At 35.7% G+C, this 15,967-nt stretch overlaps 1 protein-coding gene across 3 annotated transcripts in view; it reads right to left on the reverse strand.

The window, feature by feature from the left end:
* LOC106461704 (kazrin-like) overlaps positions 1-15,967 on the reverse strand; it is a 143,373-nt gene that overhangs the window by 108,481 nt on the left and 18,925 nt on the right. For 2 of the 3 annotated variants that reach the window (XM_022388728.1, XM_022388727.1), the window contains exon 1: positions 4,855-4,907. The exons of the other annotated variant lie outside the window; for it this stretch is intronic. In XM_022388728.1, coding sequence (XP_022244436.1) covers positions 4,855-4,903 — 49 coding nt within the window. In that variant the 5' untranslated portion in view covers positions 4,904-4,907. Of the gene's footprint in view, positions 1-4,854; positions 4,908-15,967 lie in introns of those variants that run through there. 3 annotated transcript variants of the gene reach the window in all.

Consider the following 15,967-nt stretch of genomic DNA (forward strand, 5'->3'; position numbering starts at 1 on the left):
AAAAAAAAAAAGAAAAATCAAATTACAGTGTAAAGAACCTCAAAATGCACGGATATTCCGCCATACTCTACATAAAAGTAATACTGAGAGTAGTACTACGTCAAGCTGCTTCGAATAAAAGAGGATATTAAATATTAGTTATTGACGGACATTTATTTGAGGATTACGAAGTACATGCAATCTCAAGAGGTGAACAACAGGTCTAGTTTTTGATCAATAGCCTTAGTACAAACAAAAATAATTACTCTTATCTTGTTATTTTACTTGGAAATTAATGTATTTTTCATCTTACTAACATGTACAATATTAATTAATTTACACTGAAAGCATTGTGTTTAAAACAACGCCATAATGCCAATAATTATTGAGGTTTTAATACAGTTTAATCCATTCAGTGAACACAAGCTGTAATGTGTATTTCTGTTCATGCCCAACCCTAAAGAATGATATGTAATGAAGGTCAAGACAGGAGATAGATAAAACAAACATTATAATAACTTGTAGTTGACTAACATCACTGTCATTGGAATTCATTTATTACTACTATTAAATAAGATTACTAAACAAGTTAAACTCTGAGCAAAATATGACGTGCTAATGCTAGAATGAAATTTCGCAGTTTTATTTCTGTTGTAAGTTTTACTTGCTATTGAACACAAATTTACACAATGGACTATCTGTGCTCTAGTCTTACACTGCTAAACTAGGGACGGCTAGCGCAGATAGCCCTTGTGTAGCTTTGCGCGAAATTCATAACAAACAAGCAAAATATCTGTGCTCAGCCCACAACCGGTACCGAAACCCGATTTTTTGGAGTCATAAGCCCCCAGAAGTACTGCTGAGCCACCAAGGAGCATTTCTGTTATAAACAAAACATCTTGTTTTTTCACTTTCGACTCAACAGTTTAATAATTCATAAGCCTATTTTTAATATAAAAAATAGTTAGGACAGATAGAGACTAATCTGGCCTGATGAGCCCTGGTATTGGGCTAAAGGCTTCTTCTGCACTTACTATAATGTGACTGACATATTTCTATTCTTCTTTACTTTCACTCTTAAGTTCTTACAATTCAAAATCTCCTTGTTTAACCTACAAAGTATTCTTCATTCCCGTAAGTAAATATTATTATTTTTTCACACACACACACACACAAAAAACAACATAAAAATGATGAACATCGTTTGTTTGTTTTTAATTATGCACAAAGCTACACAAGGGCTATCTGTGCTCTGCCCACCACGGGTATCGAAACCCGGATTCTAGCGTTGTAAGTCCGCAGACATACCGCTGTGCCACTGGGGGGCATTCAAATATGCAATAACCATTAGAGTCAAGAGATGGGCTGTCCCGGTTTTTCGGTCTGGAAATCTAGTCACCCTAATCAGTCGAAAAGGGCCCGGCATGGCCAGGTGGTCAGGGCGCTTGACTCGCAATCTGAGGGTCGCGGGTTCGAATTCCCAACCCACTAAACATTTTCACCCTTTCAGCCGTAGCGGCATTATAATGTGACTATTCGTTGGAAAGAGAGTAGCCCAAGAGTTGGCGGTGGGTAGTGATGAATAACCGCCTTCCCTCTAGTCTTTCACTGCTAAATTAGGGACGGCTAGCGCAGATAGCCCTCGTGTAGCTTTGCGCGAATTTCAAAACAAACCAAACAAACCATTTGAAAAAACAACAGATGAAACATGGGGAAATGGTGCTATCTGTTATACCGTCAACAATTGTCAGTATTATGCATGTAGTAATGTCTGAATTGAAGTACTGACAATTTTTGCTACCAACTAGACAATTAATCATTTTGATTACCAGACATTAACTTCCAGCAGAAAAAGATAGTGGCAATTCACAACTAGATTTTTTTCACTACTGGACGGAGCCAAGACGGATTTAAATTGCCGATAACATTTTGTCTACCAAAGGAATTGGCCGATAGATGGGGCATTAAACGAAATCCATTCCACTTTTTCCACAGCAACTCGGGCTTATAAATTTCATTAATTACTGATCATCTCTTGCCCAAGTGAAAAATGTTCATATTTTACTCGCTCTGCTATAAATTAAAGAGACCAAATAATAACAGTGAACCAAAAAAAAAAAAGGAAGTAATTATAAAGAAGGAAGAAGACGAAACACCAGAAGAGATAGCGATAAGAAGGGATAATGTGAAGGACAGATGGCGAGAAATTTAATTTGCAGGAACTGAGATACATGACAGGAATTATTAAAAGAGTAAAACATGTTTGAAAGGAAGAGGGCGCTATAGTTGCACGGTTTATGTCGTACATATTTATTCTTTGTACATCCTGGTAATGGGATGTCTGGTGTAGATGGGATGTGTTGACTGAAGTGGAAAATGAACAAGTAAAAGTACAAAAACACAGATGTGACGAAGATAGTTCAAAGATCGCCAGATAAGAAGTACTGTCCTTATTCCCTCATTTGATTATCTTTTTTTTAAGCTTATGTTGCTATTAAAACACCCGTTATTGTTACAGCAGTGCTTATTCTGATGTTAAAAAACATTTTTACGAAAAGTGAAGAACGTTTTGGGGATATTCTGGTTTTGTTTTGAAGAGCAGTGGACGACTTAGTTCTGGAGTATGGTGGATATTTTGGTTCTGTGAGGGGATTCTGATTCTGTTTTGGAGAGCAGTGGAAGACTTAGTTCTGGAGTATGGTGGATATTTTGGTTCTGTGAGGGGATTCTGATTCTGTTTTGGAGAGCAGTGGAAGACTTAGTTCTGGAGTATGGTGGATATTTTGGTTCTGTGAGGGGATTCTGATTCTGTTTTGGAGAGCAGTGGACGATTTAGTTCAGGAAAATGGTGGACGTTTTGGTTCTGCGAAAAGATTCCGATTGTTTTGGAAAGCAGTGGACGACTTAGCTTGGTGGATTATCAAAGTGGTGAAAGGTATTTTTTATATGGAAGATGTGCGCTTTAGTTTTATTAAAATATTATTTGTTTTGGAGAATAATAGACATTAAATTCAGCAAGGAATCTCTTCTGTTCTAACGAATAATGGATGTTTCGACTCTTGAGAGTTTCCGACGTTTTTATTTCTCAGGAAACATTTGTTTGAAGTTCTCGGAGCATAAAATAGTGTAAAAGTTGGAGGTTAAACCAACATATTGTATTACATTTCGATGGTTAAAACAATTCCCATAGAAATTGAAGTGGTTTAACTTAGGAAACAATAAAAACACAGCGTAATTTGTAAACGAGTTTCAGTAACGATGTTTTGTGTGAAGAAGATATTTTTGCGTAGAGAAATATCATTGTCATATGTGTCAGTGTTTGCGTATTGTTCGGGAAATTGTTTATGTGAGTATTAGTACCCATGGTAACGCTAGCGAGGTTCGTACATGAAACAATCAATTTCGAAATCGCGTTATTCTTGGTTTTAGTTTACCCTGTACAGGTATCACGAGGAAGTAACTGGCTTGTCACGTGGGTAGTTTGGCTAAAGTTCGGATTAGCTATCCTCAAGTTTGACTCAAACTTGTCATGGTTGGCCGACCAAAAGAACGTGCTTATAAACCGGAGTTCCGTCATACACAATACAAACCCCTATCTAAAAATGCACAAAACAAGGAAATTTTGCGTGGGTTTGTTCAACTCGGTCGACTCTGTTCTTCCTCACGTTGTTGATCCTTTTCATCGGTACTATTGACATTATTTGTTCTACCTGTTTTTGCGTCACTGAGTGAAAATGAAATCTATTATTGAATGTTCAACCGTACATGCCTATGCATTTCCTAATCTATTCATTGACCGTGATGTCATCCATACGGTTAACTTGTTTTTACTTGTTTTTGTTTAAGGTGTAACGAAGAGAATTTTTTTTATATTAGGACTTCTAGGGTAATCTATAGGTTAGTACCTTACAATCCTAAACATATATATCACAATGGTTTTATTAAAACTAAGCGACGAGCGGTATGACGAGAAACTACAATAAAACTACCAACAATTTTATCTCTCTTTGTATAATACACATTCATTAACCTCCACCAAAGCGAAATTTCAACTGCACTGATGTCAAGTTTTACATCAATGCTATTTACACCATTCGCTCAGTACTGGTGGTCAACTGGGTTACATAGCCCAACCTAGGTCAAAAATTATATACTGCTAGAAATAAATGACCTTATAACACCAAAATATTGTTTTTATTTGATTAGATACTCAACGGTTCGCTTTACAGCTTCTTCAAGAGCGTTTACTAAAACACAAACCGAAATTGACAGTTCAGTTTATAAGGTCGTTTATTTGTAGTATTAATACGTCTTCTATACACCAATATGCACTACAGAAATTAAATAATTATATATTGTTGTATACAGTTAAAATGTACAAATAAAGTACTATAAAAAGTATTTATCGGTTTCGTCTTTAAATAACTATAGTGTCACTTCAAACTATCGTGTTCCCCTGTTGTTGAATTTATCAGTTAAAACACTGCTTTTAATGCCCACAAAAATATAAGGGACACACGTTAGGAGAATTCAGTTACCTGCAGACCCCAGCCTTAGAAAAATGATTGAAGACTTTTTAACATAACCTGAAAACTTTCTTTTTCTTTCTGTATACGTAGCTTTGGAGACAAGCTTGAGTTTGAGAAATTGGGAAATGTAGAAGATTATAAGATCAAAGTAAGTAAAGAAGTCGTGTAAAATTAACAGGGGCGATTGACCCTGGCTACTTAATATAAATAAGTACTTTTATGGATTTCTATATATATATATGATTGTGAGTTACAACGGTGATAAAGCAGGGGTTGATAACCGTGTTCCACTCACAACCAATGACAAAACAAATGATAGCTGCTATACGAAACCATTAAAACTTACCCTTAATTAGTGCTTTATTACATTCGGTGTTGTTCTTCTGTTCGGTCATGACGTCAAACAGCACGTGGCTTCAAATGCACAGACACACACAAATAATAATAACTGAAGTAATATTGGACATGATCACGAACCTTTGCTCGTAAAGTTAATCCACGCGATAAGGTTTCGTTATGATCTAATTAATATCGTCACACAGAGCTATATAAGATTACAGCTGCCTTAATCACGTTACTATTGTAACAGTGGAAATTTCCGATACTGTCTTTCTTCGGACTTGCAACGCTGACAACACAGAAGTTAGTGCTGCTTTCAACATCAAAACTAAGTTGTCATTACGAGTTAGTCACAAAGGAATATTATGGAATCAAAACCCAAACCACTAACTAGGACTAGAAACAGGCATTTGTTGAAGTTGAAAATTGAAACAGTGACGTTCGCGCCTTCTAGCGGCTCGTGTTCCAAAAATATTTAAACGTGTCTAGATATTTTGTTTTCTATCACACGTTATCTAACTAATACATATTTGGATTCTCTTCCATTCTCGTCACGAAGACAAAAACACGAATTCACGTGCAGCTTAAACGAGAACAAGGCACACTGCTGGTCAGACTACTAGGTGTTGCCCCTCAACATCCACGAGACGACACATACAGGCACCCATGTGAACTAAGTTAACCATGACGATGCAAACGCGTCTAACCACCCGTAAGTGAATATATGAAATTAAATTACCCTTTCTATACATCTTCCTCCTTCATCACTCCTTATCTCTATACACGTGGATAAAGGTGTAGGTTTTATGGCATTTTGCGAATTCACTTGAATAATCAGGCCCTCAAGAACAATAATGGCTGCTCGCTGGGCCTCTAAAACATCCCATAATTCAAAGATAGGATACGCTGTTACAGAGTTACAACTCAAGTGTTTCTCGCGATACGTTTTTTTTTTTTTCAGCCTCTTTGTTTTCCTGTAATAGGAGATTAATAACAGGTTTTACTTTATAGACCCTATTTTGTAATAACAGATGCCAACGAAGTTTCCAGCTGATTTTATACATTTTTACTTTCCAGACGAAGCACTGTTATTGGCTACTTACCAATCAAATCATGTTGAAGAGTTATCCCTATCTGTGACGATGAGAAATCGAATTACATCAATTCGCGTTACAAGTTTGTTTTGTTTGTTTTACAAATAGAGTTTGTTTAAGAATTTCGCGAAAAGTTACACAAGGTCTATCTTCTAACAGCCATCCCTAATTTTCGACTCGTAGACTAGGAGGAGGTTGTTGTTTATAGGCTATCTTTACTCTGTCCACCGCAGGGAATAATCCCCGATTTTAGCCGTTATAAGTCCGTAAGTTTACCGCTGATCCACCAAGGGACTCGTATTACAAATCCAGCTGCTACTTTGGGATAAAAGTACATTTAACTCGTATTACATTTCAGTCCTCTCTGCAACCATTTATCGAACTACATTAATTCACAAGCTTACAGTTGGTTTTATTATCCAATAATTAGTATTACTAACACTAGTTGGTGCAATATAGTTTCAATTTTTTTACCTTATATAGGTAAAATCCTGAATAAAATATAAAAATATTATCGTTTTAATTAGTATAAATATAACGAACATAATTCTATTTATTATTTATGGATTTACTTCTTTAATATAAATTGAAATTATTTCCCTGTATTTTAAACTTTTATTATTTTCTTACGTTTCATGATCATCCTGTTTCTGCTGGATATGTCTGACAGCAATGTGAACACGTAACTTGTTTGTTTGTAGTTAAGCACAAAATTACACAATGAGTTATCTGTGCTCTGCCACAACGGATATAAAAAACCCAGTTTCTAGCGTTGTAGGCCAGGTGGTTAGAGCGCTCGACTCGCAATCTGCGGGTCGTGGGTTCGAATCCCCTTCACACGAAACACGCTTGCCCTTTTAGCCGTGGGGGCGTTATAAAGTAACGATCAATCCCACTATTCGTTGGTAAAAGAGTAGCTCAAGAGTTGGCGGTGGGTGGTGATGACTAGCTGCTTTCCCTCTAGTCTTTCACTGCTAGATTAGGGACGACTATCGCAGATGGGCCCTCATGTAGCTTTGCGCGAAATTCACAACAAACTAATGTTGTAAGTCCGCAGACATGCCGCTGTGCCACTGGGGGGCGTATCTTAATGATAATTTGTATTGTGATTGATTTATTCCATCAGTTTAAATGATATTTTTTGGTCGACTGTTTCAGGTTTTTGCCATTCTGCGATGAATTTTTAATACATTTCTATCACTTTATTTCAACTCTGAAATAATTATTTCGTATCGGATGTGGTGTAAATGCGATTCAGTACGATAACCATCCCATGACAGAAAGTTCCAGTCTTTTAGCTGATGTTATGGGCAGAGTTTCACTTGATATCGTTTTTAATTTGTCACGATTTTCAATAGATTGTGAATTGAGTTTTTCTGTACATGGAAATGATCTGCGACAGTCTGTTTTCAATTGAGGTGTTAATTTTATTTCTGGTCGTGTATTGCTGACGTGTTACAAGAATGTGTTCTTGTTTTCTTAACTGCTGAAACCATAAAAACGTCAGCAATGTACCTGTACCACAACGCTGGTATGATAACTGTTTGCTACAGGCATCAAGAAAAACTCGTAATATTCTGTTGCTTTCCATATCTGGATCACCTATTTGCCTGTAGATTTCTTGTTGAAAAATTAAAAAAAGTTGTTAAGCCAAAATGGAATAACTATGATAATATATTAATGGGCATATTCATTTTCTTAATAGATCTAAGTCCGAGAGCTTATGACGCTAAAAATTGGGCTTCAATACACGTGGTTGGCACAGCACAAATAGTCCATCGTGTAGCTTCGTGCATAACAAACAATTAAAATCTAAAATTCATTTGATGGCTTTATTTTTTAGCACTTAAGTATTTAATGATACTGTGTCGAAACAACTCATAATCAGAGAGATCCAAAAGTAAGCCGGACGTTCATAAAATTGTAGGAATCCTTGAGATGACGTTTGTGACTAATTTGTCTAATTTGTTTTGAATTTCGCGCTATCTGCGCTAGCCGTCCCTAATTTTGCAGTGATGGACTAGAGGGAAGGCAGATAGTCAACACCATCCACAGCCAACTTTTGGGCTACTCTTTTCCCAACAAATATCAAGCCCGTTTGAAATTGTAACTTTCAAAAGTAGACGTTATGGATTTTGTGTAGGAGTGTTCTTGTTAGACATTTACACGTATCTTCTGCTGTTTTAACAAAAGGCTGGATAATTGGTATTGATAACCATTCTTTAGATAGATATATATTTTACCTTTTAAAATGTTTTACATTAATTCTGAACATTTCTCCGTTTACATAGTTATTGTTTCTCATCCTTTAACTACTTTTGATATCACGATATCCGTTGTTTTCAGTCCTTTCAGGGGAACTTATCTTCTGCACCCTTCCCCCTCCCCCTCACTCCGGATGACTAATATTAATTGACTGATGATTTTCTTTAAATATTATTTTTTGAAAATTGTAATAAATAATTCTATAATTTTGTTTCTCTAGCCTCTGTAGGTTCTCTTTAATTTAATGAACTTAGTGTTATTATAATTAATGTCAGAAATGTAATATGTTTGATTTATACTTTATTGCCTATATTAGTAATTTTGAAAGTTTGTATGTAATTAAGCACTAAGCTACACAATTGGCTATCTGTGCTCTGCCCATCACGGGTATCGAAACCCGGATTCTAGCGTTGTAAGTCCGCAGACATGCCGCTGTGCCATTGGGGGCAATTTTTTTTTGTAAGTAAAGTACATCATAAGATAACACACTTACAGGTTCTTACCCTAATTCCAGTAGTTGAATTAGTTTTCAAACCTAAAAATAGGATACAAATGTTTTTAAGTACAAGAAGAAAATTTCATATTTAAAAACATCTAAATCTATATATGAATTTAGATGTTCTAGATGTAATTCTGGATATATGGAACAGACTACCAAATTGCTTGAAATGGAACAAAGCAACGTACAAATTTAGAGACGAATAATAAATACAACATGCGTGATCACGTGCTAGGCGAATGTGACTTATTGAACCTCACTGTTAGGATTCTCACTAGCGGACGTGATGAGAAGAACACACGTACGTGAGAGACGTTATTGATCAAACTAAAACCATAACTTAAAGATACGGATTCGGTAATAGTTTTTAACAGTTATATCTATCATGCAACATGTCAACCACACTATATCTATCATGCAACATGTCAACCACACTGTATCTATCATACCCAGTGCAACTAAGCCTTTCGCCTAGTACCACACACAGCTGCAACATGTCAACCACACTATATCTACCATACCCAGTGCCAACTAAGCCTTTCGCCTAATACCACACACAGCTCATCAAATTGTGTGGGGAAACAACACATATAATTAGTGGCCGATATCATCAAATTTTCATTCAATTCATTTACAGATCAAGATATCTGGTAATAATTAATAACACTGTTTATTTATTATTTTTATTATTTTATTTGAGTTTTAACTTTACTGTCATTCACGAGAACTAGCGAATTACCAAGCTAGTTTTGTTTCAACAACTGATTTGATAAAACTATTACTTTTTAGTGTGGTTGACATGTTGCAACACATTCTTCTTTGCTTTCGCTCGTGGGTTTTTAGGGTAACAGGTGAACGTGATTGTAAATGGCGGTTTATGGTTTACTTTCCACTAGATCTTCAGTTATTTTGTTGGGTTCTAACTTAGTTTCTGTTAACTTGCAGATGCTATATATATACCTCAACTACAAGTTAAGTTACGCTTTTTGTAATACCAAAGTAGAAGAAAGACAACATATTATTAAAATAACAAACTTAACTTAATACAAAGTGATGAGAAAATGGAAGTCTGATCCTATTACAGAGAAACGAGAGCCACTATTTGAGTGACCACACTTACAATGACCGATACAGTTAGAAACTTGGCCAAAACCTGGTTTTGATGCCTACAATAAAAAACATATTGTTTTCTCTTTTTTTTTTTACTTTTTTACCCCGGTTAGTCAGTGATAAGGTAATGGGCTTACAATGCTAAAATCTGACGTTCGGTTCCCCTCAATAGAAAAAACACAAACAAAATAAAATCTTGAATTTTCATTTAGGGTGTAAAGAAGTACCAATACAATGAAAATCACATGAAATGATGGCTATCAAATAAGAAGAAATATATATATATATATAATGTATGTGTAATTTAAACAATTAAGCAGATGACATGTAAAAAGAAATTCATTTTCTAATTCGGTCCTCACAGAATATCGAAATACATATATATATTTCGGAGCTATTGCCACAGTGAATCAAGTTTGTTATCAATCCCAACTTTGACGACGGAATTCTTAATTTTTCATTTAAAAAAGTAGTTGTTAAAAATCACATGGGTGATTGATTTGCGTGATTTGAATTTTCGTTGATAGGGTCAGAATTATTATTGTTATAAACTATATTTTCATTGTTTGGTTGTTGTTTTTTATTCAACTGTTTACTAGAGGGCACATGACGTTAAGATCAAATAAGTTCATAAAAAGGCCTAGCATATCTAGAAAGTTCAAGAAAACGTCATGAATCTAGTAATTTAGACTAATATCTACACATGGGTGTACATTAATAAACTAATCAGTAATATTTTATCAATCAAGAAAGTTTCTGTTAAACGCTATCAGTGTACTAGGCCTACAGTAGTTTCAGAGTTTATATTGAAAACATTTGTGAACTTAAGCCTAAAACTTGCGTCAAAGTGAACGTAGTAAACGTTATTGAAAAAAATAATAATAATTCGATATCCTTACGTTGATTAAACTCGAGTTCTTTTTACCAAAGAATCCGCCCAACGACGGAAGACGTGACAACTATTTTTAACTTAAATATTTTTTGTTTTTCTTGCCTTAAAATTTTGAGATACTACCATAAAAGTCCATCATGCACACACGTAAACATATATAAGATATACGGAGAAAAATATACATTATCTACTTCCTGCATATGAAAACACAAAGCTCCGAATTATTTATATAGGCTGTGTGTCTAATCGCTAGGTGTGACCCAGTGATTTCTATACCTGATCTGGAATTACTAAGATTTATGGTTGTCGCAAAAACGCGTTCCGTGCTTTTGTGACCGTGAATACACTATAAGAGTGACCCACTTTTCTCTCAGACAGAAGCAACCCAAGAGTTGTCGGTGGGTAGTTTTGAATAGCTGCCTTCGTTATAGTCGTCCCCCAATGGGTCAACTCAAGATTTATGGAATTGCAATGCTAAGATCTGGTGTTCGATTCCCTGCGGTGTACAGAACTCAGCAAATTTTGTAGCATTGCGCTGTAAAAAATAACACAACCTCCTTCTAGTCTACGAGTTGAAAATTAGGGATGATCGTGAACAAGTCCTTGAGAAGCTTTGCGCGAAATCCTGAAAGAAACTGTTTATAAATTAGCTTACACGATTTTTTTAAACGATGATCGTCCCCAGTGGCACAGCGGGATGTCTGTGGACTTACAACGCTAGAAACCGGGTTTCGATACCTGTGGTGGGCAGAGCACAGATAGCCCATTGCGTAGCTTTGTGCTTAAGTACCAAACAAACAAACGAACAATTAACCATGATCAACTGGCAATCATAAAACCTACTCTAATCAGTCATTACAGTTTATAGAACAAGTCACCCTACTGGACAGATTGATTAAACACAAGTTCTTGCAAAGCTATTGGACGATGTCGAGCCAACTTATGAAATAACATTTTTGTCATTTATTAAAGCAATATTAAATTGGAATGTTGTGACGTAACGTTGCGCAAATTTCACAAGGATGGTAATATACATATGTAACCAAAACGTCAATAAGATTCAACTTTGTATGTTTTTTTTTTTGTTATAGATTCTCAGTAAAACTCTTTCCTGAAGAGTGACCCCCGAAGTCACGAAACCGGTAGAAGAAATTAATAAAAAAGGGGAAAAAGTCTGAAATTCCAGTATTTTCTTACATATATTATGGCAGCAACTACGACGAAAGTAATGACTGAAGAGATTCACTTTTAGAAGAAACGTTCAGTCATGTATCGAACGAAGTACCTAAATCGTGGAATCTACCATTATTGATCATAAATGCGTCTAGGGATAAAGGCTTTAATTCAAACTACTTGCCTTCTTTCAACTAAGTTTTAATTATATGCTGTATGAGCACAAAAGCTAGCTAGTTTGACATCACACGAAGAAAATAAACCAATGAAAGATTGTCTTACCTACATTGAAGGTAGCGCCATCTTTTGTTAACCTTCACAAAAACTTTTGTAAATACCTCGGCCGGATTTTACATTCCCTTTTATTTATATATATTCATTCAAATGAAATATGAGGTAAGATGGTTAAAAGCTCTGATAAATTGTGACTGTCGTTTAAGATTGCCTGACCCATTAGGTAGCGCTAAATGATACGGACAAACACCAATTTGCAATATTTGTATTTTTTCTATTTCTATATCATCGACATAAAAAAAGGTTGAAACGGTTAAATACAAGTTGTTCTAAAACATGTAATTTTTAGAGAAATCTAACTTGTGATACTTAACATTGAAATTTAGGGCCTAGCACTTCCTTCGCTTTGTACTGCATTTGGCGTTTGTTTGCTTGTTTTTTTGAAATCCAGACACTGTTTACACACAACTCCAAAGATAAAACAACATTACATATTTGTATGAGAAATACTGTTACTTGAGCTTCATTATCATTAACGCACCCATATTACCGCTAGACTGTATGATATGCCAGCGTATCATGCGGTTTTTCCCCCGTTAGTGTATTTCGGGGTTTGTGCTTGATATAGAACGTTGGTTAGTGCAACCACTAAATTCACGAGACTGGATAAGTCACCAAGGTCACAGCAACATGAACTCAACATTAGAGAAGACCACAGTAACATGTACGCAGCATTAGAGAAGACCACAGTAACATGTACTCAGCATTAGAGAAGACGACAGTAACATGTACTCAGCATTAGAGAAGACGACAGCAACATGAACTCAACATTAGAGAAGACCACAGTAACATGTACGCAGCATTAGAGAAGACCACAGTAACATGTACTCAGCATTAGAGAAGACCACAGTAACATGTACTCAGCATTAGAGAAGACCACAGTAACATGAACTCAACATTAGAGAAGATCACAGTAACATATACTCAACATTAGAGAATACCACAGTAACATGTACTCAGCATTAGAGAAGATACAGTAACATGAACTCAACATTAGAGAAGACCACAGTAACGTGAACTCAGCATTAGAGAAGATACAGTAACATGAACTCAACATTAGAGAAGACCACAGTAACGTGAGCTCAACATTAGAGAAGACCACAGTAACGTGAACTTGACATTAGAGAAGACCACAATAATATGAACTCAACATTGTGTAGCTTTGTGCATAATTACAAACAAACAAAATCATGTGTGGGGCGCGCGTATACCCGATTCGATTTTATTACTCATCACGATCTTTACCAGCCTTACCTCAAATCATTTTATGCAGTATTGGAGTAAATTAATCTGCGAGACCTTGAGCATGGTCAATTATATCAAACGAAAGGGTTTGACTATATGAGTCTAAAATTGTAATTAGATCTCAAATCGATCAAGAGATAACGGGGCTATGAGCCAAATATTTGTACCTAAAAAACTTGTGAGATAGCAAGTTATATATGATTATGGTTGTATTTATCGTTCCATTATTACTTCCTTCTATCGTTTAGTTTATCTATGAATTTTTAGTTGCTTTAAAACACTAACTCACCTTCTAGCTAATCATTTGTATTTTGAGTAAATATATGTATGTATAATGAAAGCGACACCAGCTTCCTTAGCGGTGATGTACAGATACTATTAATGATGCAGAATAGTATGTAAATTTATGATCACATGAGGTTTACTCTCATGACCTACTCAGTGAATAAATACCCTGTCAGAACTTCATTGAGAGAGGGAGAGAGTCACGAGTCAGTTAGTGAATTATTATTCACTCGATATTATTAATATTGAAAGGTAATTTTGGAATATCGTGTTAACAATATTTTTTGAAATCAGGTTTTATTTTATTTTTTCCTGATTCCATTATTTGAAATTATATTGATATTTATGAAATATTGTTCATTAACATTAGTATCAGGTCCTGGCCAGGCACTTTTTTATTAATTCTGTTTTGGTAAGAGATGAAAATTTAAATGTTTTTCAGATCGTTACAAAGTCAGAACCATTCTATAAGCCGCTATGACGCAGCTAAAAATACAACGTTTTTATTATAGACTAACTGAAGTACCCCTCCCCTGGAGGAAAGTTATGCAAATGATTAATCAAAGGTTATCTGAGGACATGAAACGTTGCTTCCCTTATATGTAATTGTAAATACGTCAATAAAAACTACAAAATATGAAACCGCAAGTTTCTATGTATCTCCGCACGAACCTAACAAATTTTTATGCCAAACTCGGTGAAGATCCATCAACAGGGGAGAAATGTAGTGGTACAAAAAATACAAAAACGCCCATAAAAATCGCAATATACAAAACTGAAAATCTGTATATATCCCCGCATGGACTTCATGAACCTCCATACCAATTTTGGTGAAGATCTATCCATACCCTTCGAAGTAGTTACGTGGAAATACAACAGATGGTACTATTTTATTTATATAGATGTACGCACCAACAGGTACATTATTGCCCCAGCAGAACTATAACGAAACAATGTAAAATTATACCATTTATACAACAGTATAATTTCATAACATTTTCTTACAGTTTTGATGGCGCAACAATGTGTTTGTTGGTGCCTACATCTATAATATAAATATTACATTTTTACATAATTATCGCGTGAGGGCTGTGCAGAGCTAAGTCATGACCTCTACGCCTTTGATGTAATACAAATAATTGTGAAATACACATTTATTTATTAAATACACACAAAACTACAAATTAATATCTGCAGAGAATGACTAATATTGTCAATTAACGTGGAGCTTTAGTGACTAATACTGACAACTAAGGTAGGCAGAGAATGACTAATATTGTCAATTAACGTGGAGCTTTAGTGACTAATACTGACAACTAATGTAGGCAGAGAATGACCAATAACACCAAATGATTATTTCTTTCGTAAAGCTACACTTATAGCTATCTTTAATTTGGAACTCATAGACAAAAGCAGGGGTTCACAACCTGGGGGCCGCGGCTCCACGGGGTCCACAGGAAATACACAGCACAGTTAAGGTATTCAGTATCAATAAATTTATTGAGTGGGCCACTCGGTCAGAATGCAAAATATTGTAGAGATCCTTGTGCTCAGAATGTTTGTAAATCCCTGGAGTAGAGGGAAGGCAGGTAGACAACAGGACTCATCGTTAACTCTTATCTGACCGAGTAGTGAGACTTGAATATTGTTCTTATAGCGCACCCAAGGGACCAAGGTGTGAATCGAGTTTTATTGTCGACGAGACGCACACCATGAACCTTCGGATTCACAGCCCGAGTATTCCAACCCTGCCCCTGGAAAGTGACCAATAGTACCAATTACTATGGTGAAGGGCTAATGTTAACTTCTGATTGTGTAGAATGACCAGTACCACGAATCAATACGCGGAATGATCACTATTATTGATTAACGTATAGAATGATTAATATTAACAACCGAATAACTTGAGGGGTTAATCACAGTATACCATTTCAAATATATTTCCCAGGGTGTACCTACTGGAAGTTCCATTAAAAAATAAGGTTATTTTCTATGTACTGTAATCGTTAATGCCCCTAGTGGCAATAATAGTACACCTGTTTTTGTTTTTCATTCCTAAGCACAAATATTACTAGTTGAAAGGTCGTCCACGGGAGGAGTTTCTACAACGATCACATACGAAGTGTTTGGTTTGGTTGGAATTTCGCGCAAAGCTACACGAGGGCTATCTGCGCTAGCAGTCCCTAATTTAGCAGTGATAGACTAGATGGAAGGCAGCTAGTCAACAACCCCCACCGCCAACTCTTGGGCTACTCTTTTACCA

Source organism: Limulus polyphemus, unplaced genomic scaffold (genome assembly GCF_000517525.1).
Source record: "Limulus polyphemus unplaced genomic scaffold, Limulus_polyphemus-2.1.2 Scaffold1014, whole genome shotgun sequence".
In the NCBI taxonomy this organism is placed as follows: Eukaryota; Metazoa; Arthropoda; class Merostomata; order Xiphosura; family Limulidae; genus Limulus; species Limulus polyphemus.